The sequence below is a fragment of the Rhodamnia argentea genome, chromosome 7, assembly GCF_020921035.1.
Source record: "Rhodamnia argentea isolate NSW1041297 chromosome 7, ASM2092103v1, whole genome shotgun sequence".
Classification (NCBI taxonomy): domain Eukaryota; kingdom Viridiplantae; phylum Streptophyta; class Magnoliopsida; order Myrtales; family Myrtaceae; genus Rhodamnia; species Rhodamnia argentea.
Window position 1 is genome coordinate 5,431,901 of NC_063156.1, and position 24,515 is coordinate 5,456,415.

Consider the following 24,515-nt stretch of genomic DNA (forward strand, 5'->3'; position numbering starts at 1 on the left):
CTTGCCGCGCCGAAATGAAATCAGTTCATGGTATATTGTAACGTGACAAACTACGATGTTTTGAAATGTCGTCGTTTTTATTTAAATATGTTTCGAATGTCGTCAATTTATTTGAACACGCCTTTACAATCTTTCCTGTCGGACATGACTTCATTTGACGTATCTTTGACAATACTTATTTTTAATGATTTTGTTTTCCTCGATTACCATTTCAATGAATTTTAACTTCTTCTCTCGAGACATACGTTAAATAAAAAAAATTACGACCATTACTTGCCTCTCTGATAACTTTTCTTTTTTCAAAAGGGAAGATCTTTAGAAGTGCTCTTGAAATATTACATGATGTTCGCGGCAATTGCTCGTGCAGCTTCTCCTTTGATGCGCTCTTATGTGCATTATTTTGTATATTTACGTGCTTCTAACACTATACTTGGAGCATGTCGAGACACTTCCTGATCTTCCCACTAAATTTTCTCGAGAGCTTTGATGCTCCTTTCGAATTGGACGTAGCGTTTCTACTATTCAATCATTTCGATCCACGGAAAAATATTCCGTTTCCAAATGGTTTATGCCTCATATGTCGCCAAGTCAAATTTACAATCCAATATGACAATTCACTCAAAAAAATCATTCAGAGTTAGGTCATGACCCACGGCCCATTAAAAAAATCAAAAATGGTGAAGAGATTACGAAGAGAGCAAATCGGTTGATCATTTTGAAAACACTTTCAGTTTTTGTGCTTAATTCATTTTCAAGTAAGAATAATCGCACTTTTAGACTTCGTTTTTTTCGATGACAATGAATGATTTGAAATTATTTTTTAAAAATGATTAATCAATGAAAAATATTTTTTTAAATATAATAACTGATTGGAATAATTTCGTATATAATGAAAAAAAATTTTCGTTAGTCCATTTCATGGGGAGGTCACCTCCTGCCCTCCCCTCCCCGCCATGATCCTAAGCTCAGCTGATCAGATGGTGTCCCTCACTGCCCCCAGCGGACGGACGATCAGGATTCAAGCGCGTCAACAACCGGTAGCCATCGCACAAATCTGAAGCTACACACAGATATGGCGATGGTCTCAGTCGCAGAGATGACGCAGCGACATTAACATCGCACAAATCGCGTCTCTCTCGATTTCATCCTCAAATTCGGAGAGAGAGAGAGAGAGAGAGAGAGAAACGGGGATCGGGCCGAATCCTTCACAATGCAGTCGCGCTTCCAATCCCTCCCGCGCCTCCTCAGAACCCACTGCCTCCCCTTCCTCTCCCCCTTCTCCTCCTCCTCCTCCGCCCCCCGGCCGCCGCGGCCTCCGCCTCCGCCCGGAACCCTGAATTCCTCGTCCCCCCAGACTCTGGCCAGCCTCCGCGCGCGGCTCGCGGAGGATTCCCCGTCGCTCTCCGACTTCATCGACCTGAAGTCGAGCCACTCCTACTCCGTGGAGGTCGGCACCAAGAAGAAGCCGCTGCCTAAGCCCAAGTGGATGAAGGAGTCGATCCCCGGCGGCGAGAAGTACGTGCAGATCAAGAAGAAGCTGCGGGAATTGAAGCTGCACACGGTCTGCGAAGAGGCCAGGTGCCCTAATTTGGGCGAGTGCTGGTCCGGCGGCGAGACGGGGACCGCCACGGCCACGATCATGATTCTCGGCGATACTTGCACAAGAGGTTGCAGGTGGTTTCTTTGATTTGACCTTTTTGTTGCCTTAGTTATAATTGATGTTCTCATTTGAGGCGTGCATGAATTTATTATGTGCGCGTTTGAGTGTGGGAATTAGCCTGAACAAGGAATGTACGGATCGATGAAGTTAACTGTTGGATTTTGAGCTTGGATTGGGTTGTTTGTTGTGGGCAGATTCTGCAATGTGAAGACTTCACGCGCTCCACCGCCACCAGACCCTGGTGAGCCGAGGAATGTGGCGGAGGCAATTGCTTCTTGGGGTTTAGATTACGTGGTGATAACTAGTGTGGACCGGGATGATTTGCGCGATCAAGGGAGCAGTCATTTTGCTGAGACAGTGCAGACACTTAAGGCACTCAAACCCAAAATGCTTATTGAAGCCTTAGGTATGGGAAGCTGAACGTGGGAATAAGTTTTCTCATTCAGGAATGTGTGAAATTTCATGTTTTGAAACCTTAAAATCAATATTGTGTTTTCGCCTTTCCTGGCAAGCAGGTGGAGTCAATACTAATGGACCGGTTCTGATGATTATCGTGTTTTCCTCTAATAGTTTTGTCTTATGTGCCTGGGAAATCTGGTTGGCAAGATTTCTCCGCCACAAGTCCCTAGATTTTCTTTTTGACTTTCAAGAAAGCTAGGGGGCAAGACAAAATTTGGCCGCCATCGTCAACCTTATTTGGCGATTCACAAGTAGAAATTTATGTTGGTTGCAATTGCCATTCCTATGCCTTCTGCTTTAGATTATGCGAAGCTGCGGGAGTTGAAGGTGTTAGATGTAATGCTTAAATGGGCTACATTAAGGCAAGGGGGATATTTAAGTGTAGCCATATTTGATTGATCAAGAAACAAATGGTGTAAACTAATTTTTTTTCTGACCATCAATTGTATTCTTCGCTACCACAGTGCCAGACTTCCGTGGAGATTCTGGCTGCGTAGAGAAAGTGGCCAAGTCAGGCTTAGATGTCTTTGCTCATAATATCGAGACAGTCGAAGAACTCCAGAGTGCAGTACGTGATCATCGTGCTAATTTCAAGCAGTCTCTGGATGTTCTCATGATGGCCAAAGACTATGCACCTGCCGGGACACTTACCAAGACTTCAATAATGTTAGGCTGCGGTGAAACACCTGATCAGGTTGTAAAAACTATGGAAAAGGTGAGGGCAGCAGGAGTAGACGTCATGACATTCGGTCAGTACATGAGACCATCAAAACGTCACATGCCAGTTTCTGAGTATATCACACCTGAGGCTTTTGACAAGTACCAAAACCTTGGCATGGAAATGGTATGCCACACTTTTCTCCTTTTTGTTTGGTCATCTGAATCAATTTGCATGCATGATATTACCATGCCCAACTATTCTGGTTCATGTTTCTTCTTTATCTCGTTGAGGCGCCAATCTCGTTCGTCTTCGATGCTTTGTCAATTGTTATGTGTACCTAGAACTACAGCCTTAGATCAAGATGTGTGTGGAAACTCTGTTGTGCTGCTAGCTAGTTTTCAGAACAGTTAGAATTGATCTCACGAGTCATAGCAGAAAGTAAACTCCAGCAGTTGATTTCATGATATGGCACGGTCTTTGATATTGCCAAGGAAAAAGCAAAATCAGGACTAAAAATATCGTGCATTGCAAGAGTGGATGTTCTACTGAAGTTCTTCTATCCTTGTGATGGGAAAGTATGTACTTTTGTGATTCCTAAGTGTCGAATACTGGGCACTTGATTTTGAAGTATATGCTAAATTATTGGAAACGTGGGGACAAAAATTTTCTGAACTAAATTATGATCTCAATCAGTGATTATTGCCATTCCTTTTCTTCATTAAGGGGTCTGATTCACATGAATGTATCACTTGAGTGAAGAGCAAACCAAGGGCCTTGGCAATTATTTTAGTTGTGCGAAGTTAAATGAAGTATCGATGCAAAGTGTCATGATCATGTTCTTTGGCAAAATTGGACCCTCAAGTTCCAGCTCGATGCGCATCCCAACACGAAGAATGTAACTTAATAATTGAATGCCAATTTTGTTTACTTTATCAGAGACAAACCTACACTTGTAATTGTCTGCGTCTTTAGCTCAATTAGCAATGAGACGAGAACTATTGTGGTCTGTACATTTTCCTGTGCTACTTCCAAGTAAGGAACTATGTTTGGAAAGCATCTTTATGTTCTCTGTGTTGTTGATAAATAAGACGCACGGTAGCTTGTACTATATGTTATCGGTACTACTAATTGCAACTATCAAATGTTTCTATTATGCCAGTCTCATGGGCATGCTGTAGATTGGCAAGATGATATACCTTTTTCAGTTTTATTGAATCAATGTACAAGAATGTTGCAATTTGGTTATTCGCAATGGCGTGAGATGGTCTTCGGTGGTTCTCCATGTGGCATATTCATGAGTTTTACATTGAACTTCTTATCGTGCTCCATGAACATTTGGAGCTTTCACATTTCTACATACGAAGAAGAAAACATAGAAAATCTGGGTGCAAGCATACGCCGTATGTATCGAGCGAGTGTATATCATAGTTTGGAAGTCGACATACTTATTAGCATCAAAACCTATGAAGCCTCTGTGAAGCTATTATAGTGCCTCTTACTTTATGGCCTGTGTTTTATGAGACTGCCTGCTGAACTGTGGTTTCTGATGTTTTAGGGGTTTCGGTACGTGGCTTCCGGTCCAATGGTTAGGTCATCATACAAGGCAGGGGAGTTTTATATCAAATCTATGATAGAAGCTGACCGTGCCAGCTCTACACACCTTCCTGTCTCTGCATGAATTGGCAATTGATTAATTTATTTTAACCGTAAAAACTGTCATCTTCTCCATGTTGCTTCTCTGAGGAATATGCAGCTCAAGTTAATCTACTTTGATGGGTCCGATTGGAGTCAAGAATGACACAGAAACTGGGGTTTGTCGTGGAGGGTTCCACTTTGAGATGTAACTTCAGCTTCCATGGTTGTCTTGAGCTTGTATCACTTCTGTTGTTGGAGTTCAGGATATTCCTTGTATATACAATTGTTTGTAATAACAACATCATCAAATCTTACACATCGGTCGCGTGGTCTCTGTTTCTCAAGCATGTTCTTTTCCGGTGCAGAGGGTTAAGCCCTATTAGACTGCTGAGCAATTCTCAAGGTTCGTGTACTTTCTATCACAGATCTTGTAATCTGCCCCGCGATTGGCCAGCGACAGGCTCTCAACCAGCGATCGTGCGCACGTCTGAGTGAGTCTGAGTGAATCGAGTCTGCATTCTAAGCATTTTGCGTAATGGGTCCAACTCCAAGATCCGTCTTTATATACTATGAGCCATGAATGCACCAGCATCCGACTCCTGTTTGTGCGGTAATCACGGTCGGTGGAAGGACTTTCTTAACTTCGGGACGTCACCAAGACTGTTTTGCACTCCATTCTTGAACCACCGACAGTAAGATTGGATTCATGCGAACCCTTCTTTCTTTTTTTTTTTTTTTTTATTTTTCCAGTTTTGCCAATAGATTCGTGTGAACTTTGACCGTACGGATGAACATAGGCGCCCGATAATCAATGAGAGTTTCCTGGAGTTGCGACTCCATTAGAACATGGCTTAGCACTCGATGAGTTCCTTAGACTCCGTGAATTCGAGGGCCTGGGACGGTCCACCACAGACATTTTATGTCGTCCGTTTTGATGGTGGGCCCCTTTTCAGCCTCCAATTTGATTTTCGACCCCCGAAACTTTTTGTGTGCTTTATTTCCTTTGGGCCGAACCCAATTTCATTAAATGATGCCAACGTTATTTATGGTACCATGTTCCAGGGACAAGCTTTCTTACAATCGCTCCATTGAGCAAATTAATGTTGGCCATCATTGCTGTGCAAAGGAGTAAATGATTCAGAGATCTATCAAATGCCTATGCTATGGCTATGAGCCAATCAAAAATTTTCTTTTTTATTTTTCTTTTTGTCTTTTGGGGTGTAAGATTCAATGGATAGCTATAAGGAGTGGGGGACTACCATGCCCCTTCACTGCACTTGAATCCATGTTTATGTCGTCCCGCTCTGCTTTTTCAATCCTTCAAGAAACTCACGCTCTTTTCCTCAAACACGCACTCTCACTCAATCCCTCTCTCTCTCTCCACCATAATTTCTCTTCATCTTCTTCTTCTTCTCTCTCTTTCTCGCCGCAAACTCACCCTCCTCAGTCCTCGCCAGATGGGTTGCTGCTTTAGCAAGACCCCTCCTCACCGCCGCTCCCCGCCAGACCACCCCTGCGGCTCTCCGCCGAGACCACCAGCGCCGGCATTCGAGGAAACCCACGTCGGGATCGCCCCTCAGAATGCGAGGACGAGAAACCCTCCTCCTCCTCCTCCTCCGCTGCTCGAAGAAGAGACGGTCAAAGAAGTCCTCTCCGAGACGCCGCTGCCAAGGCCCCAGCTTTCCGATACCCCCCAACCGCCGCCCAAGCTCCAAGAAGACGGGCCCGAGACCAAGATCCTGATCAGCAAGCTCGAGGAGGCCGCCGAGGTGGTGTCGGAGTACTCCGAGATGTACAGCGCCAGCGAGAGCCTATCGACGGCGACCACGGCCACCACCGTCACGGACAAGCGAGAGGCGGAGGTGACGAGCAGAGAGTCTCGCGAGGTGAGGCAGAGGCTGAAGAGCGGATCCCCGGCGAAGCTCCCGAGGAAGCGGCCGCCCTACGCCGGGGATCTAGCCGGCGGCGGGGAGAGGAGGCGGGTCAACCGTTCCCCGTCCCCGGCGAAGAGGAACCTGGCCAGCGTCTCGGGTGTGGGCCCCGGGCGGGCCAGGGAAGCGGGCCGGGCTAGGACGGCGGCTGCGCAGCGGAATGCTGGGCCTCCTTCCGGCGTGCCCAGGCGAGATCCGGGCGAGACGTCCCGCCGGCGGTCGAGCTCGCCGGCGACGAACAGGGCCGGGGAGGCGAGCGCAGGCGCGAAGGGGAGGAGCCCCGCGAAGCGGGCCGGGAGCGCCGGCGACGGGCCAGCGAACGGCGAGGGTGGAAAGGAATATGGGCGCCGAGGGCGCAGCGGAAACGAAGAGGGAAGATCACAAGGACACCGGTCCGGAGCAAGGGAACGAATCTCTGGACAACCCACTTGTGTCATTGGAGTGCTTCATCTTCCTCTGAGTCCTCGCGCAGAGGTTCTCTTCTCCATTAGGGGTCAGTTCAGACACGTGATAATGATCCATTGACATAGACTGGTCAGAGAGAGAGAAGCACATGTTGGTGGAATTGGGTCTATTTTTGTAAGTATACATATTGAGATTTTTGTCTGGCTCTTCTGGAGAACGATGTTTCATGGATATGGGGATGCCCAAATCATATGGTCCTCCTCCCTGTGCTTTTTCACGATCCCTTTATGGCGATGGGGGGAGGAGAGGGAAAGAGACTTGTTTTGCTTTCTTTCTCGGAGCTTGGGTGGTGGAACTGTCATGCGGACAAGCCACACTTGTCTTTTGCTTTGACACTCTGCTCTGCTCTGTATTTGTGTGCAGAGAGTGGTTTCCACAAGCAAATGTGGTATTGGCAATCTATAAATTTAGGGAAAATGACTGTTGTATTTTGCGCTTTTACCACCCTTTTCTGTGAGCAAGTGTGCTATGATTTTTGTTGTAAATTAAGCCGGATATCAATCGATAACACTGGAATTTTAACTGTCAGATTTGCGCAGCCGTATATTTTTTTGGAGAAAAAAACGCAAATAACATAGCAACGAGAGACGAGGAAAAGGATAGGACAGAAGTTTTTACGTGGAAACCCAAAATGAGAAAAAATCACGGGACGCCGGTCTATGAATTGTTCTACTATAATAAAAGGATTACACTTAACATTTTAATGATGTTTCTCTCACAATAAATCCTTACAATTGCCATAATACACTCCCTTTCTTGAACTCTCATGATCTCTCGTTATTACATATGTAACACGGACATGCTTCCTTGCAAAATTTTCACGTGTCGGACACGTATCGGTGTCGAACACGCATTGGGCACGCTCGGAGTGAGAGAAAGAGAGAGATAGAGAAAGGTGTAGTATTGTTGCTTGATGGAGAGAGAAAGAGGGGGGAGGGGAGAAGAAGCGGAGATTCAGGATGAAGAAAATCGGGAAAGAGAGAGAGGCGTGGGTTAAAATGGAAAGTGAGAAAAAAAAAGGAAAAAACTTAAATTTTTATTTGGGAAAATTCTAAAAAAAATGCCTCAAGTGCCCTCATTTTCTCAAATAAAGATACGCGGTGAACCTTGCTTCAAATAAGGGCTGAAGTGCCCTAATTATGTCAAAAGATAGCTTGAAGTGCATATTATTTCAACTAAGGGCCTAAAGTAACTATATTAGTTTCAAAAAAGGATCCGAGTTATTTTAGCTAGGGACATTTTGGTCATTTACTATTTTATTTTTTTTTTCCTTTTTCTGTTTTTAAGAAATTTTGAAAAACAAAAAAAAAAAAAAAAAACAAAAGAAAGGAAGAACACAAGGTTGCCACCCCACCATCGATGGGACGGCGGCCATGGCCATCGAGGTTGCCGGCCCCTCGGCGAGGGCCGACGACCCTCCGACTAGTGATGAGGGCCTGTTGGCCCTCTCCCGAGCCAAGAGAAGGCTCCGACCCTCACCCAAGTCCGGCCGAGGGCCGCGGCCATCGGTCGAGACCAAACCGGGGTGGGTTGGCACCATCCGTCTACCCCCGGTCTAGTCCCAACAGATGACCGCTACTCTCGGCCGGACTTGGAAGAGGGTCAAGGCCCTCTTCCCACTTAGGCAAGGGCCAGCAAGCCCTCATCGCCGGTCGGCGGGGTGGTCGCCGGCCTCGGCTAAGGCCATAGGCGAGAGGTCAAAACCTCTCACTTGTGTTTTTGTTTTTTTGTTTTAATTTAATTTAATAAAAATTAGATTAAATTTATATTTTTACGAAAATACCCTCTACCGGTCGGAAAGGCCGGGCTCTTATTTGAAACAACTATAATCACTTCAAGTCCTTCTTTGACACAGTCAAGGCACTTCAAACCCTTATTTGAAACAAAGTTCACTTCATGCCCTTATTTCAAAAAATGAGGGCATTTGAGCCCTTTTTTTGAAAATTTTCCTTTTTATTTTGGTAAGAAGGGGATAATTATTAGAGATTTTCTCTTATTAAATGTGTAACTTTAAGATCAATATAATCCAACTAAAAAAAATCAAAATAATCATTGTGGATAACATCTTAGGACCAACCTCGATGTAAAAAATAATCATTTTTATTTATCGAATCATAAAAATGATAATTTATTATGCATATATAAAAAATATTCATTTAATATACAACGTGTCCTAACATGTCGAAAGTTTTTATTTTTTGAGAAAGTGCATGTCAAAGTGTCGTGTCGTGTCGTGTTTGTGCTACATAGGTTATTACACATTATTGAAGACCCTTATGATATCTCTATAGTGTCTTCTAATGCACACAAAATCGTCCACCCAAGCCCTCTTTTTATAGTGATAGTTCTCCAACCAAATTAGAATTGTCCCTAATTGATTTTGCAATCACCTCTTGATTAGAAATCTTCCCAATTGATTGTAATTTCTCTAATTTGGGTAAGGATGTTGCGAGGTAACAACACCATTACAAATGGCCATGCAAAAGGAATTGTCCGGTTTCCTTTGATAAAGCCTCTGGTGGAGGCACCACCGTTACTTTCCAAGAGAGTAATAGTGCTGTTATCCTATCATTTTCCTTTTGGCAATCACCAAAATTGATTCCATCACGACATTCTACCTTTTCAGCGTCCTGCCATAATAGGAATCCTTTCGATTAGGTATTCTTGACGAGCAATCATCCGGATATTTCAAATCAAATTCCGAGCATGTTGGGCTATTCCCAATAATTTTGACAAGGTAAATTGAGTTAACTTCTTATCTCACATTGAGAGAAGTCACTATCCATGAAAACAAAGAAAAGTGTGAGGATAAAGCATTTCATGAGATTCCTCACGGTAAGATTTTGTGTGGATTCGATGCATCACTGATTGAGTGATCTCGATCCTCGACTGTCAGATTACGCGTCGCACCTGTAGGGTCTGCAAGTACAGGTCTTGAGATTCACTTGATCCATGACAGACCGATTTTAGAAAAAAGAGAATCCGAGAAATTCGGTTTACATTTCATACCACCAGGAGGGATATAGAAATCCAACGAATGGAACAAAGGAAACTGAAGTCGAACTACGCCCAAGTAGCTTCTGATTATGAAGATTTCTATCAAGCCGAATGAAGTTGCTAAAGGTCACTTCCTCTCTGGCCCAAAGATAAGTACAGACTTCTGCCCAAAATGCAAACGTGAGAACCCAAGACTTGAACAAGCGCTCTCTATCTAGACACTTAGAAATGGCGAGGGTCAGTTCAGTTTAGTGATGGAAAACTTCCCGAGTCTTCCTTCCACGATTCCCACGATCACAGAAGTAAAAGATCAACTGGGAAAAAACCAGAGAGAGTGGAAGAGACCAGCAGTTTCTCTGGAGCACGTTGTGTTCAGACATTTCCTGGTTCTGAAAGCGTCTGCCCGAGTCAGGACATTGTGTAAGCGGTCCGGTCGTCTCGTCATGCACGTGTCAGTGGACCTAACATACAAGCTTCTGGTCAACTGGTTCCATTGCTAGCTCCCAATGGATGTTGAAAGACAGTGGAGGTGCAAGGAGTGGTCGTGCTGTTGATGGAGAGGCTGAGAAACGGGCTCTTTAGGACAAGGCGGTGGGGGCGGCGGTGGCATTGGAGGAGGGGGAGGAGGAGCAGGGTGGGCGAGGAAGGTGGGTATTTGCTCTCCGGGCATCAACACCGATACACCATTTGCATACACGCTCATCTGCTCAAACATGTAAAACAATCAAAGATTTGATCCATATCACATATTATACAAGAAATATGGCATATACCTTGCTAGATATGAATATGATATGTGTTGAAACTATATCATATTCTCAAAGATTGCTCGAGCCGGTTTAAGATTAGACCTGATAATGAGCCTGGCAACCCACGGGCTCATCAAGAGCCCGGCTCGATCCACAAGGGCCTGACGGGCAGGGTTTGGGTAAAGCGTATATTAACAAGAAAGCCCAGCCCGGCCCCTTTGTAATAATAGGCGGGCTCAGGCAAAATTTTAAGCCCAACTCGATTGTCCGGCCTATGATCACCTCTATTCTATTCAAGATTAACTCTACACCAATTAATAATTCCACCGTACAGTTATGGAGAAAGCAACAAAGACAAAAACAATAGTAAAATACAACATCATTTCTAACAAACATGGCGACATACTGAAATCCATAATTTTTCTAACAGGAGCAGCTTGGGAGTTGTTGCTAGGCACAAAGGGGAGCACGAATTCCGGAGCATGTCCAATAAAATAAGATCCTAGAAAATGATCAATCAAGACGCTCATGCCGTCATATTTAACGAAAGATCTCCGTCTAAACCAATGTCGCCGTGTACTTATTAAGCGTAATCAACATTACATAGTATAATTTTAGCAACATCGGCTGTACCCAAAACAAGAAAAGTCGAGAAAATTAAGACCGGCGAGCTCTGTGAAAAGAAGGGTTATCCTTATCGTTGCGTTACAAGTCATTTAAGAGTCATGCAATGAAATTTAGGGACCGCGAAAAATGCGACGGACTAGAAAAAGAGAGATTGCACGTGGAACGGGAATTACGGCAATTAGAAAGTCAAAACCGAAACGACAATAAATCTAACCTGGGTAACATAGAAGATTTTAATGGGCACGTGAAGATGTTTCCTAGATTTCCAAGATCTAATTATGATTATTTAATTTGTTTTTCTTGGAGTTGGGAAGTAAATCCCCTTATGCACGCCGGGACTTATGTTACCCGCGTAAGGACAACATGGATTATTGTCTCGAGACTTAATGTTCAATAATGAATCTAGTGTACGTAGTTTATTGGGATTCAACACACGAAACCAATGGACAAAACAAACCCTCGTGGATCTTCCATGCTTGCAAGAAATTTGCAAAAGAATATAAACATATATATACTTATGCTATTTAAAAGAAGGAATCAGTAAAAAATTAATTGTACGTATTTGCATCATCTCCCTACTAATCATCAAACACAAAATACAGAGAGCAGAGCAGAGAGAGAGAGGGGGGGTTACTTTGGGAGAAGAGAGAAGATGAAGCTTCTGCGGCAACGCTATTTGAGACTCCACGTCCGAACGCGTCGTACTCCGACCAGGAGAAGAATCCGACGGGGTTGGCGGCGGCGGCGGCGACGACGACGACGAAGTTGTGCGGCTCCTGAGGAACCTCTCGAAGATGGCCATGAGGAGGAACATGGAGATGAGGATGGCCGTGGCCACGAACCCGAACGACACCGCGTTCACCGAGTCGTCGAAGTGCGTCCACCGCTCCTGCCTCTCGGCGTACATGGTCTCCGGAGCCACCACCGACATCGGCGGCTCCGCCGAGCCCCCCAATCCACGGTGGTGTTCGCCTCCGCCCATTGCTATCTTCACTTGGAAAGCTAAAAGAGCTGCTAGGGATATTTCACCAGGACCCTGAAGAAGAAATTATATAAAGCTCGCTCACGAGGGAGAGGGGAGAGAGAGAGAGCGCTTTAGCTGGTTTGCACTGAAAAGGAAACGACTTCACGAGGAGAGACGCTATTTCCTAGGTCAATTATTCTATTTTAGCGTACCTATGGATTGTCCTAAAATAATAATTTAATTTTTTTTTAGTCTACTAATTTATAGGAACAATTACAATTTCCTTAATTGATTGTTTAATGATTGTCGTAAAACAATAATCCACAAGGGAACGAATTGGTAGCCATTTTGATCGTTTGAAAGTAATATAAAGTTAAGAGTCGTTCGCTCACGAGTCACGACAGAAGTAACTAAACTAAATCTCCTTAATTTTTAGCTTTTAGGAGTTACGATTCGAGATAAGCTCGCTAAATGCTATTTGTTCAAACTCGCCAGAAAATTGTCTTTGCGCTTTTGTAGCTCAAGTTGGACTCGGACGGGCTCGCGAGCTACCGGATTCATGATCTGCCGATGCCCACCCGACTAGAGGGACTTTACGACAAAATGCACGTGATTACCACATGCTTACATTGCAGAATTGGCCCGCAAAGTACCCTGAAGCTCCAAACATAAGGTCTAAATCGTTCCTTGAAAAATTTTCAAACCTTCTTATTAGATACTTGAACAAGGCATATTTGAGGGACAATTATCCGATCAATTTTAAATCTATTGTACGGATTTCAACTCAGCCCAAAACTTATCAATTTTATTAATTTACTCACAAACCTTTTTAGGAGCTTCAATATAGTCATTCTAGTTAATTTTTGTTAGAAGTTGCTGACGTAGTAGTGTGTTACGAACAAATGGCCGACAACAACTAGATCATTACAATAGCGATTTACGGTAAAAATTAATTAGAAGGACTACATTGAAATTTTACACAAATGTTTAGACTAAATTGCAAAATTGAAGATCTTATAACTGAATTAGCATCCATAAAATAGGTTTAAAATTGATTGGATAATTTTTCGGACGTACTTGTTATATTCTCAACTTTTTATGATTCTTATATTACGATAGTTATCCATCGTTCCCTTTTTTTTTTTGTCTAATCAAGATAAGTTAACCACATACTACAAATTCATAAGACTTCACCCTAAGATGTGTTTCTTTTTTTTCCTTTTTTTAATCGGCGTATATCGAGATAAGTACTTTTTCTCGATTGCCCGACTGCGATCCTTGGACCGTCTAGAAAAATTTGGTCTATTGCACACATAATTATGACACGATGATAAATTATAATCCTTAATTCATCGGTAATCGTTCGTCGTAATCCACGAAATGGTCGACATGATCGCTTTCTCTCTGCCCCATGAAACGGGAACACATGGGAGCGACACTAGGCTTATGGGCTATAGCTACCCCACTAGCCAAGAGGGGCATTTTGGCAAATAACCTCTTTACGTCTTTTGAAACTAGATAAATATTACTTTTGCCAATTTGATTTGGAATATAATGTTTGAATAAACTCCTTTTTTGGAATATGTCTCGCTTTCTAAATACATTTAGTAAACTAGATATAGTATAATTAGCGACCGCATACGATGTTGTTATAGCTCGTGGTCATTCTTTTTACAAAACGGAATATCCGGCACCAACCCTTTTCGTTCACCTGATTTTTCAAGGATGCATGCACGGACCCGTCTTTGTACATCATATAAAGCTTCATTCATCGCGTGATGAATGTGACTGCCACTTCTCAAGATTACTCTAGCTATGAGACCTTGTGATTTGAATGCTTGATTTGAGCATAAATATCGAACTCTTTTTCATTGCGGGAAATTAACTGGATTCCATATATCACTATTGGTTTCACCCATATGGACTGGATTAACCAAAATTTTTGAACCGATAGCTGGAATTAGTGGTCCCTCCCTTCATCACCTTGACCAATGCTAAGCACATGTAACATTGTGATGGCCATGATGGAAATTGAGCCTCTCTTTTGAAACAATCAAAAGAACTTTCCTCCTTTCCTAAAACCATTTAAAAAAAAAAAAAAAACACCTCTTGTTTGTGCTCCTTTGTTGTCTGGATTAATTTTGGTTAAATTACAAAATACATGCCTTTCCCTTAATGACGCTTTACCTAAAAAGATATGCCTGTTCCCTTAATTGTAGAACCTGTCTTTGCACCCCCCTCTTTCAAAACCCCACACACAATGTGACATATGTATTTTTTCTTATCTTGGGTTATTGCAACATACGGAGTAATAAACATAGAAGAAGTTGATCCTATCGTTTTACCCCTTGGAAATGTGCAAAATGAAAGAACAAATTCGAAAAGACATGCACGGCTCGTCGTGTTCGGATTGGTGTGGTGGAGAAAATCATCGATTACATCATAAGGGCAATGAATTATACGGGATAAACTCGATGAACAACAAAATGTATTATTTCATTGTTTTATTCCATGGGGTTCGAATGAGTATAAAAATATAAAATAAAATTGGTCACTAAAGTTTAAAGTGACCATGTTGAGACATTGGGTGACATGACATGGACTCATTCCAATGCGCTAAGAATGCCATATCCCTGTGAAGATTTGATGGGATTTGTGGGAATAAAATGAGACCCTAGTGTTGGCCTATGTGATTATTCTAATGGCCCCTCATCAAATGACATTGAGATCTACCTTTACGAGACTAATTAAAAATAAAATAAAGACTAACATTCGTTGATCAAACAAGCACACGGACAGTACTCAGCACTCGAAAGTCTAGGGTTTACTAACTTCGCTTCAATATTACATCCGAATTGCATTGTGTATTTAATTGGCTTTTGAGGATCTAGATACGTTCTTATTTCATCGGCTATTCTTTACGATCCGGATGTCGTTCTGTTGAACTCTTAAGAATAAGAAGGTATTGAAATACGAGCATTAGGTGTGTGAAATCATGTCTGATCGTACCGTGTCGAAACAGACGGCTATATGGACACATTTTCACCCCGAAACGTGTCGAGTCCCGTCTTGATTCATGCATGAACGAGGGAAGCGGGCGAGACACGGTTTTTCTTCTTCTTTTTTTTATCATTGCATAAACGGTCGTAACACGAATCCGTTTATACCGAGTCTCACTCTATTTAATTATGTATTGTGTCGTATCGTGTCGTGTTAGAGAGCTATTCTGTCACGGTCTAAAAGAGCAGGATAGGGTCACATGTGGCCCGTGACAAGTTTTGGGCTCACGTGAGCGACCTCTCTTTTTTCCACTGTTTCTCTGCTTCGGGCCGTCCGCTTTTGATTTCATCTTTCTCTACTTTTCATGGTGAAAACAGCACCATACCGGTCTTTCTCGGGCTGTCGTGTTTCCTGACACACGCGCATTGGGCCCACCTCCTCCCGCCATCGGGATGGAGAGGCGGGGCCCAGCCTGTGGGGCCCATCCATTTTTTTTCGTTTTTAGCAGACGGGGCCCATTAATATAACGAGCATCATCTTTGCCCATCCTGTCTTGTCTTTTTTTAATGGGGGTGTCAACCGCTCGGGGTATCCACGATATCCGTACTCAAATTCATTTCACCGTATTTCCGACACAATGTTGTGTCTCGCAAGTGGCTATCCGTCGAGAATTTTTAAATATTCATGTATTGAGAACTTTGTATAGGAGATACTCAAATTCATTTCGTTGTATTTCCGACACTATGTCGTATCTCGTGAGTGACTGTTCAACGAGAATTTTAGGTATAGAAACTTAAATAGGCAACAGAAAATCCCGATTCACCGGTCTCGATCATTTACTTTGCTTCTCTCTATTTTTCTTAAACGGAACTCCAATGTAAGCGAAGACATTGAGAAATTTTGAACATCTACTAAGGAATAGAAATATGAGGGGTTTCCTGAAACATGCTATGAGGTTCTATTGCTACGTTTGGTTCGGTATTGGAAAAATTATTTGGGGAGATGCAAAGACTTTTAGGTGAAATGGCTTTTATGAAATACAGAGTGTGTTCGATAAATAATGTTGAAATTATTTTTGTGAAAATAAAAACAAAAAAGAAAAGGACAAGGACAAGGGTGAACAAGAAGCAAATTGAAAGCGTCGAAGCCTGTAAATCGGAAAATTACCGAAATTTGTTTAGATCTATTATAATTATGTCAATTCAGTCATGAGTTTTTTGCATGTGTCCCAATTCGGTCCATTTGGCCGTGTCACCCAATCTTGGGTGAGGCTAAATAAGGGTAGGGAAGCCCTTGTTGGTCACCGACCACGGGGATGGGGGAGGAAAAAAAGATAGAGAAAGAAAAGAAAAGAAAGAAACAAATAAATAATATATATTCTAGGTTGAAAAATAAATAATATTAAAAATTTCCTTGTAAGCATTACCTAATGATTTAAAACCGAATTGACATAATTACAATATATTTACGAATTTTTGATAATTTTCCCATAGATAACCCCAAATCTCGCTAACCTTTAGGTGACCTAGGCGAGGTGGCATCAAGAGTCGTGCGGCCTCAGCATCCCTCGCCCAAGGTCACAAAACCAAATCTCGCTGGCTCGAGGGCACGTGACCCATATCTTGCCGGACCTCGAGGGGCAAGAGATTGTGACAACAAAGGTAGCATTACCTCCCTTGCCCTTGTCGGAGGTCGCAAAACCTATATCTTGCTCGTCGGAGGTGGCGGATGTTCACGGTCAAGAAGGGAGGCCTCTCGGTCAAAGAGGGAGTCTAAGCCGAGGAGGATATCAAGGATTGGAGTTTCGATTTGATAGAGTGTGACCTGTTGTTGAGGGAGCGCTTGAGGATTGGAGTGATTGGACAAGGTGGCAAAGAGGCAATTACAAACTCGAAAAGGTCAAAACGATATGACTTATAATATCGGATCTTGACAGAATGGGAATATACACCTCTGGATGACCGAAGAACCGAAAGAGCTAATGGTATAATATTGGGTCTCCCCATCCCGCGAGATCATAAAAGGTTGTATTAAGATTTCGATCGGTTAATCCATTGCAAAACATCAAAGAATGGCTGAAAATAGATACAAAAATCATTATGATTTGTTGTTTGTTCCCGAAAAAGTTTTATCCACTAAAGGACGTAGGGAATTAAGAATTTTAATTTGTTTCAATTCGAGGAAGAGAAATGGTATTCATAAATGAGAATGCATGCTACGAAAGAGAGGGTCGAGTCCGATACATCAACCGTCTACTCAATATCTTTAGGAGAGTCCTTCAAGTAACTTGAGAGGATATATTCAACAATCTTAGACTTCTTCGACCATCAAATACTCATAAGAAATCATTAAATTCAAACAGTTATTGAATTGAAAAAAAAAAAAACCCTACCGGGATGTCACTATTTGAATAAAATTTTACTAAAGATTACATTTATGATCATAAATAATCCATTTTTGCTACAACACCAATTGCTCTAGCTAACTGTTCAACATTTCCAAGCGTGAAAGGGCATTCATCCGGGACTCGAGGTTAACCAACGAACTTGATCACCACCTCGCTTGCCATACTCTTTGTTCTTCAACGATTTGACTTCCTTGCAGATGGAAGAAGATGAACGAACTCTCTCCCACCCTTTCAGTCAATTTCTAAATGGAGAAGTTGGAAGAACACTAACGAGGGCAAAATAGGAATTCAAAATAAAATAATGAGGGCAAAGTTGGAAGAAAAATAAGTTTATTAATGCTGACTAGGGGTGTCAATAGTTCGGTTTGGTTCAGTTTTTAAAAAAACTGAACCGAACCGAACCATTAAGAGATAAGCTTAAACCGAACTATATCTTTTGTTGAACTGCATATGAACCAAACTAAAAATTCAGTTCAGTCCAATTTGGGGTAGTTCAGTTTTTGGGTTTTAGAATGAAAATAGAGAGAGAACGTGCGCATCATTGTCATCAAGATGCGTCGGACTTTATGCCCCCAAGAAACCACAAAAGGACACCCTCACTCACTCACTTATTTCCCATAATACCCCCATCCTCCTTCCACCATAGGAGGACACCCACAGCAAGCAACGGCGACGACACACCGTCCGGATCGCGATGACCCTCGACACCACCGACCTCCGGGGCTCCGTCACGGGCGTCTTTCTCATCCTCCAGCACGCCACCTGCCTTGAGATCTTCGTCTTCTTCACTTCTGTCTTTGGTCGATTCCCTCAAATCTCGACCCCTAGGGTTTCTCCAAAATCTGCTGCAAGGTGTCGTTCCACCAAGCCCTTGTCCATCTTCCCGCACGACTTCTTCGTCTTCTTCAACACTCGCACCTTCGACTTTATCGTTTGCACTAAGCCCTCCAAATGCTTTGCGAGGTTAATTGATGCCCGATTTGGACATGCTTCTCGATAGCCTAGATTTGGTGAGGCGAGGATCGGCGACCATCGCCGGCCACCGCTAAGGCTCGTGACGCCCTGTCCTATGTCCGCGAGGGGGCTGCAACCCCTCGCCCGTCGCCCGCGAGCCGATGGGCCGGCGGGGGTCGCCGATCCTCAGCCAATGCTGGTGGCTCCGCCGGCCCTCAACCACCAATAAGTAAAAACAAAAAAAAAAACAAAAGAAAAGAGTATCATATCATGAAATAAAGAAGCATGTACGGTTCGGTTCGGTTAACCATTGAACCGAACTAAAAAAACCCAAACTGTTTAGAAGGAATTGGTTATTTTCATTATCTGAACCAAAAACTAAACCGAACTGAAAAAACACAAAAATTCGGTTCAATTCAATTTTCGGTTCAGTTTTGACACCCCTAATGCTAACGGTGTTTCGCAACCAATTTTTCAAAGGCCTTTGGGCCTCTAAAGGCCCTTGTTAGGTGTCCGATAAATTATTTTGGATAGATTTAGAGAAATGCCTGGCATTTATAAAGTTTTCTAAAGTCTTGTAGCCCAAGGCAGGTTCGTAGGGGCTTTGGATGAAATGTTAAGACATTTTTTTGCTTAATTTTGCCCTTGCTAAATTTTTGAAATTTCGAAAATGTTCACATCATTTTCCACCTAGTGCGAGTTTGCCGGGCGCCGCATTTCGCGATGGCGAGATTTGCTCGAGGTCGCAAGACCCTAGACGGCCCTTGTCAAGGCTCGCTTGAGGTCATGTGACCCTACATTATAGTCACCAACGTTCGATAAAAGGGTTTAAGGTTTAGTTTATTTAAGTAAAAAATTAGTAAAAGGACTTTACAGGTGTAACTTTTGCCAAACAACATTTAACCAAAGTTGCTTCCCAATATATTTCTACATTACGCATTGCCGGATACTATTGGCACTTTGAAAAATCCTTTAACCTAAAGTGTTTTGCATTTCCCCAAAAGTCGAATCAAATGTAGTCGCTGAAGGTTGCCTTCCAAAAATGTTGAAAGCCCAAAGGAGGTTGCCGCGGACTTTCAACTTTTCCAATGTTGCATTTCCCCAAAATGGTCCAAATTATTTTTTGCCAAACATAATATGAGTATTAAATGGTTCATAAATGAGTTAAAAACTTATTTAGACCTAACTTGTATATGTGATTCTCTCTTTACTCTCTTTCGTCCTTCACTCAATCTAGCGCTCGCTCGCTCGCTCACTCTACACTCTCACTTTAGTTTGAATATTGGTTTTCCTATATTGGATTAAATATGTAAGTGCTTTATAAATATGGGTTGGGTATGAGTTACTAGATTTGCATTGAAATAAATGGGTCTATTTAACACAGTCTATGGATGATTAAGAGCATACATACTATAAAGGAGGTTTCTCGAAGTATTGCAACATTGTCTCCATGTGTACCCGACTCCTATAGTGCTCCGAAGCTTGTCAAGCGACACTAAATCTTATTGACATGTCGCCTGATATGAAATTGAAACACAACATATTCATTGAGCAGCAAAGTACATCCGATGGACTATAGTACCAAAGAACATCCAAGTACTATTGTAATCCAACCAAAAGTTTCCTTTAGCAACCTTCGACCGCCGATGCTTGGTCGTCCAGCACATGGTACCACGTCCTTACTATCTGGTTGCCTTCATTCGAAGAGCCTGATCGATGACTCGCCCAGGCCGGAGGATGCGAACGTCGCCCCCGGCCGCGGAACACTTTGGGGACACCGCTTGCGACATATTACGAAGAAAGAGAGTGAAAGAGAGAGGGAAGCAATAAATTATTAGGTGTGCTCAGTTTAACCCCGATAAATACAATTTATCAGATCACGCCACATTTGCATGATCTTGCTCCTCGTAAATTTTGGGTTCATATGAATTAGGTATAGGCAAAATACTTGCTGAAACAGGGGTGTCTTACTCGAAAGAAAGACAACAACTCAAATTTCTGTCTTTCAAATTAGATCAAAGGCAAGAATTTATTTATCTAAATTGGATTTCCTCGTTGTTGTTATTATTTTTAATAGGATTAATATCATGAAAAATCTCAAACTAGTACATCCGTCACAAATTTACCTCAAACTATTTTTTTGACCACAAAGAACCCCAAATTGATACAATTGTGATGAATTTACCCTAAACTATTTTTTTTATCACAAAAAATATTAAAATAATACACGTGTGATAGATTTATCCTAAACTAATTTTTTTGACCACGAAAACCTCAAATTGGTATGCTTGTGACAAATTTACCCTCCGTTAAATTGGGTTAATATCACGAAAAATTTCAAACTGATACACATGTGACACGCGGAGGATAAAAATCTCAAACTGGCACACCCGTCAACTATCACGTGTCATACAATTTGGCACTTTAACGGTTAGATGTAACGAAAACCAACATATAATAAATTTATCACAAATGTACCGGTTTGGGATAAAGTTGTCACAAGGTATACCAGGTTGGGGTTTTTTGTGATTAAAAAATAGTTTGGAGTAAATTTGTTATAGGTGTAGTAGTGTGGGGTTTTCTGTAGCATTAACCCATTATTATTATTATTATTATGTTTTTGTAAAAAAAAAAAAAGAAGAAGATAAAACCCCGTAATCTGGAGCTGGGCCTTCCCGCCTTAGATCGTCAATGGGCCCACGAAGGCCCAAAACCCGATTCTCGTAACAACTGCAAAAAGAGCGCAAATTGCAGTCTGAGAGGCATTCGTCAACCTCTCCATTTCTCCTCCATTGGAGATCCCATCCAGATCTTTGCAAGTATACCTGTTCCTCTTCAGATCCGAATCAAGATCACAACTTGTCAATGGCGAAGCTCGAATCCCTCGATGAGCCGAAGGCGAAGGCCAAGAAGAGGAACCACGGCAGCACCAGCTTCTTCGTCTTTGTGGATTACCTCTTCCTCTTCATCTTCTTCTGCTTCCTCTGCTTCATTCTCTACAAGATGGTCGGCCTCTGATGGAACCTTTCTCGGCATCCGCGCTCGTTCCGCCGCCACGGAGGAGGTAATTCTGGAATTCCGTAGCTGGGCTTGTGCAATGTCTCCGATTGCGAGCTTGGTGGGCGAGAATGGCGCGTCAATGCAACGAGCTTCGACATAAATAGGTTGACCACAATTTTGTGTCGAGGACATTACTTTGTTTCAATAGCTATGAGAAATTTCTTGAATCTGGCAAAATTCCACACCGAAGTTTCGTGGAAGGCTACAAATTGCGTTGAAATAATCTGAATTGTCCTGAAAACTATTGAAGACGAATTTTTATTGGCTAATAAAATTGAGGGAATGCGGGTTTTAGCGCAAAAGGAGGCGAAATTGCACTACTTTTATTGTTCCTATGACTATTGTTTCAAGGCCTCGAGTAATTTATGGCTAGGAGTAAGCATCATTACTGCTCTTGAAGAGAATAGAATTGATTTGAAGCTCTTTGAGCAGAACGATGTGGAAAGAAGAGAAGGGAAGAGACTAGTCACCACCTGAAAGAAGAATGAAGAGAGCAAAATGGATGAACAATTTCTGTTGCCTGAATAAGGAGGCCAGGAATGAATCAAGAAGAATCATCAGAATTGGTAAAATCTTCTTAAACCATCCCACTTTTGGGAAGATAGATATGGAAATCAGCTTACGAGGGAAAACAGATATCCCTCTGAATCTCTTCTGTTCCTTTCACGTGAATTAACCAAACAAATGATTATTACAGGCACTCCTTCAAATCCCTTCTCCTTTCTTCGGAATTGCCAACCAAACATAGAACGTTGGTTTCCCTAGGATTGTCATTCATTACATACATCATGAAGTGATTTAGTCTTCATCGCCTAATGTAGCTTACTAGTCATTGAGGTTGGCTTAAATTGATGTGCACATTGGGTGCCTGATTGAAGTGATTTGTGATCAAATATCCTTGTTGACATATTTTTGGCCAACAACTTGATGTTTCTTGTGCATTTACCTCAAAATTCAAACACGTTGGCACTTGCCTTATAATTGGTTTAATTAAGTCGAGTGTAACCAGAGTTTTCATTCCCATTCTTTGGATAATTCCAAGTTGATAATCTACCAAGAGTACTATGATTTAAGCGGCTCATACATGATGAGAAGCAAAGATAGTGGATATAATGTCTTGTAGCTGAGAACACCTTAGCACGTAGTAGATCGTTCTAAGGTCAAGAAGCTGTATATGCTATTAGGTGACAGTAAAAGTCTGCTGCTGCGCTGGTTTGCTGCTTTTCTCGCATATTGTTCCAAATCCTCGCGCTTTTTTTATTCCAAATACTTGCCTTATTAATTTTTGCAAGGATTCTAATAAACTAACTTTCTGGTGGTCGTGTGCAATATTCAGGGTTACGGTTTTTCATATTTGGGAAAGAATACGGCTTTTATTTCTAGGATGTTTTGAATTGGGATTTATTTGTATAGTTTAGGATGAACAACCGACATTGCGTAGCTTATCATACGTATGGTAATTCTATTCTGTTTTGCGAAATGGTTGTTCCAAAATTATAGAAATTTTTGTTGTCATCAGGAGGAGAACAGTAAGGTTTTTAAGTTTGAGGGTCACTTACTCTAACATCCACCAGCTTTTGGCGAAATTACCAGAAGTCCCCTGTGTTTAGGTAAAGTTGTATAGACAGCCCTCTTAAAAATCTGATTCATAAGTACAGTCTATATTTTTCTTTCCAAATCAAGATAGACAAAAATTTAGATTGTAAAGGCTTGATCCACATCCCAAACTTATTGTCGGTTAACAAATACATATGCTAAAATCTACTTTGATTAAAAGGTACCATACAAATCACCTCATCATGTCCATTAGTTTAGTGGATCAACAAATTCTGACAGGGGCAGCAGAAGGAACCTTTTAATATGAAGGGGTTCTCCCTATAGTTTTTCCAATCATCAACACAATCTACCTGAAATCTACTTTGTTATTGTTAAATCCGAAACTTCTTGGTAGCCTATGTTTTATTAGTGAGGATATGATCATTTACATTTAGATTTTCTTAGTCGACTTTCTAGCACGATCTAGCTTAGCCATTCGAACATGAGATGTGGCTATAGGCGCTATTAATTCCCTTTGAAAACAGAAAAAGGATCTGTTCAAGTTGAATCGGGAAATTCTGATGATGACCATTGGCTGTCTCGTTTTTCTTGTCAATGTAAGTTCACTATTAATGAATGTATCTTAATAAATGTAAGTTCGGTTGCTCCATTTCTCATATTACGCTAATGTAGAAACCATGCATTTACTCTGACGGTATTTCACAATGACTGCACATTGTTGCGGGGAAAGGATAAAATGTGTTGGGCTTGCCCCTCTTGTTATATTTAGTTTGTTTTAAGGTCTGGACTACTACCCTCATTAGGATTCAACGTGTCATTAGTTTCTTGAACATTTAAAAACTCTTTGTTTCATCATATTTGTCATTGACTTGTACATTTGTATTTGCACCTGCAGAAATAGGCTTTCAGTATGATTTGAATCTGAAGCTGCTGGGCACTGGGCTTACGGGATTATGGAGAGTCAGGGCATATAAATCTTTTGTGTGGTTCTTGTTATGGAGAAAAGCCACCAGTTTGTCTTGTTGAAAATTTTGAGAAAGATCTGTTTTTGATGTTCTCGAGAATTTATTTACTCTTTGCTTCTATTCAGAATCACATTCTTCATTTCTTTTCTGGGGGTATTAGTTTTTATTGTTAGAGCTGAAAAATGGCAACGCCTTGCTTATGGACTAGTTGCAGTGATAAACGTGTGAAACATGAAGTCAGTTTAAGGTAACTTTTGTGTATTGGGACTGGGAGAACGGTGATGATGTAACATAGTCAATCCAATACTTACCGCTGGTTAATGTATATGCTGGGAGATTGTCCTTGATACATTAATGATTGTACTTTCTGCATCATGTTTGAAAAATGAAATGGAATCCCAGGGGAGAGAGGAGGTGCTAAGTA

The 24,515-nt window shown here is 41.9% G+C and overlaps 3 protein-coding genes and 1 long non-coding RNA gene across 4 annotated transcripts; 3 read left to right on the top strand and 1 right to left on the bottom strand.

Annotated features, from left to right (window-relative positions):
* Positions 1–1,012: 1,012 nt before the first annotated feature.
* On the top strand, positions 1,013–4,735 carry LOC115727147 (lipoyl synthase 2, mitochondrial). Its single transcript, XM_030657312.2, has 4 exons — positions 1,013–1,674; positions 1,855–2,066; positions 2,584–2,963; positions 4,336–4,735. Exons 1-4 carry the CDS (start codon positions 1,211–1,213, stop codon positions 4,456–4,458), a joined length of 1,179 nt encoding a protein of 392 aa, XP_030513172.2. The 5' UTR covers positions 1,013–1,210; the 3' UTR covers positions 4,459–4,735.
* A 1,092-nt stretch (positions 4,736–5,827) lies between these two features.
* On the top strand, positions 5,828–7,189 carry LOC115727144 (serine/arginine repetitive matrix protein 1-like). Its single transcript, XM_030657310.2, has one exon. It carries the CDS (start codon positions 5,873–5,875, stop codon positions 6,869–6,871), a length of 999 nt encoding a protein of 332 aa, XP_030513170.2. The 5' UTR covers positions 5,828–5,872; the 3' UTR covers positions 6,872–7,189.
* Positions 7,190–9,875: 2,686 nt separating this feature from the next.
* On the bottom strand, positions 9,876–12,327 carry LOC115727146 (formin-like protein 3). The gene is made up of 2 exons (XM_030657311.2): positions 11,819–12,327; positions 9,876–10,511 (listed from the first exon to the last, which is right to left on the bottom strand). The coding sequence occupies exons 1-2, from the start codon at positions 12,164–12,166 to the stop codon at positions 10,305–10,307; spliced, it is 555 nt and encodes a 184-aa protein (XP_030513171.2). The 5' UTR covers positions 12,167–12,327; the 3' UTR covers positions 9,876–10,304.
* An 8,855-nt stretch (positions 12,328–21,182) lies between these two features.
* LOC115731015 lies at positions 21,183–24,515 on the top strand. The gene is made up of 2 exons (XR_004014207.2): positions 21,183–21,573; positions 24,022–24,515. It is a non-coding gene; the product is annotated as an uncharacterized LOC115731015 (long non-coding RNA).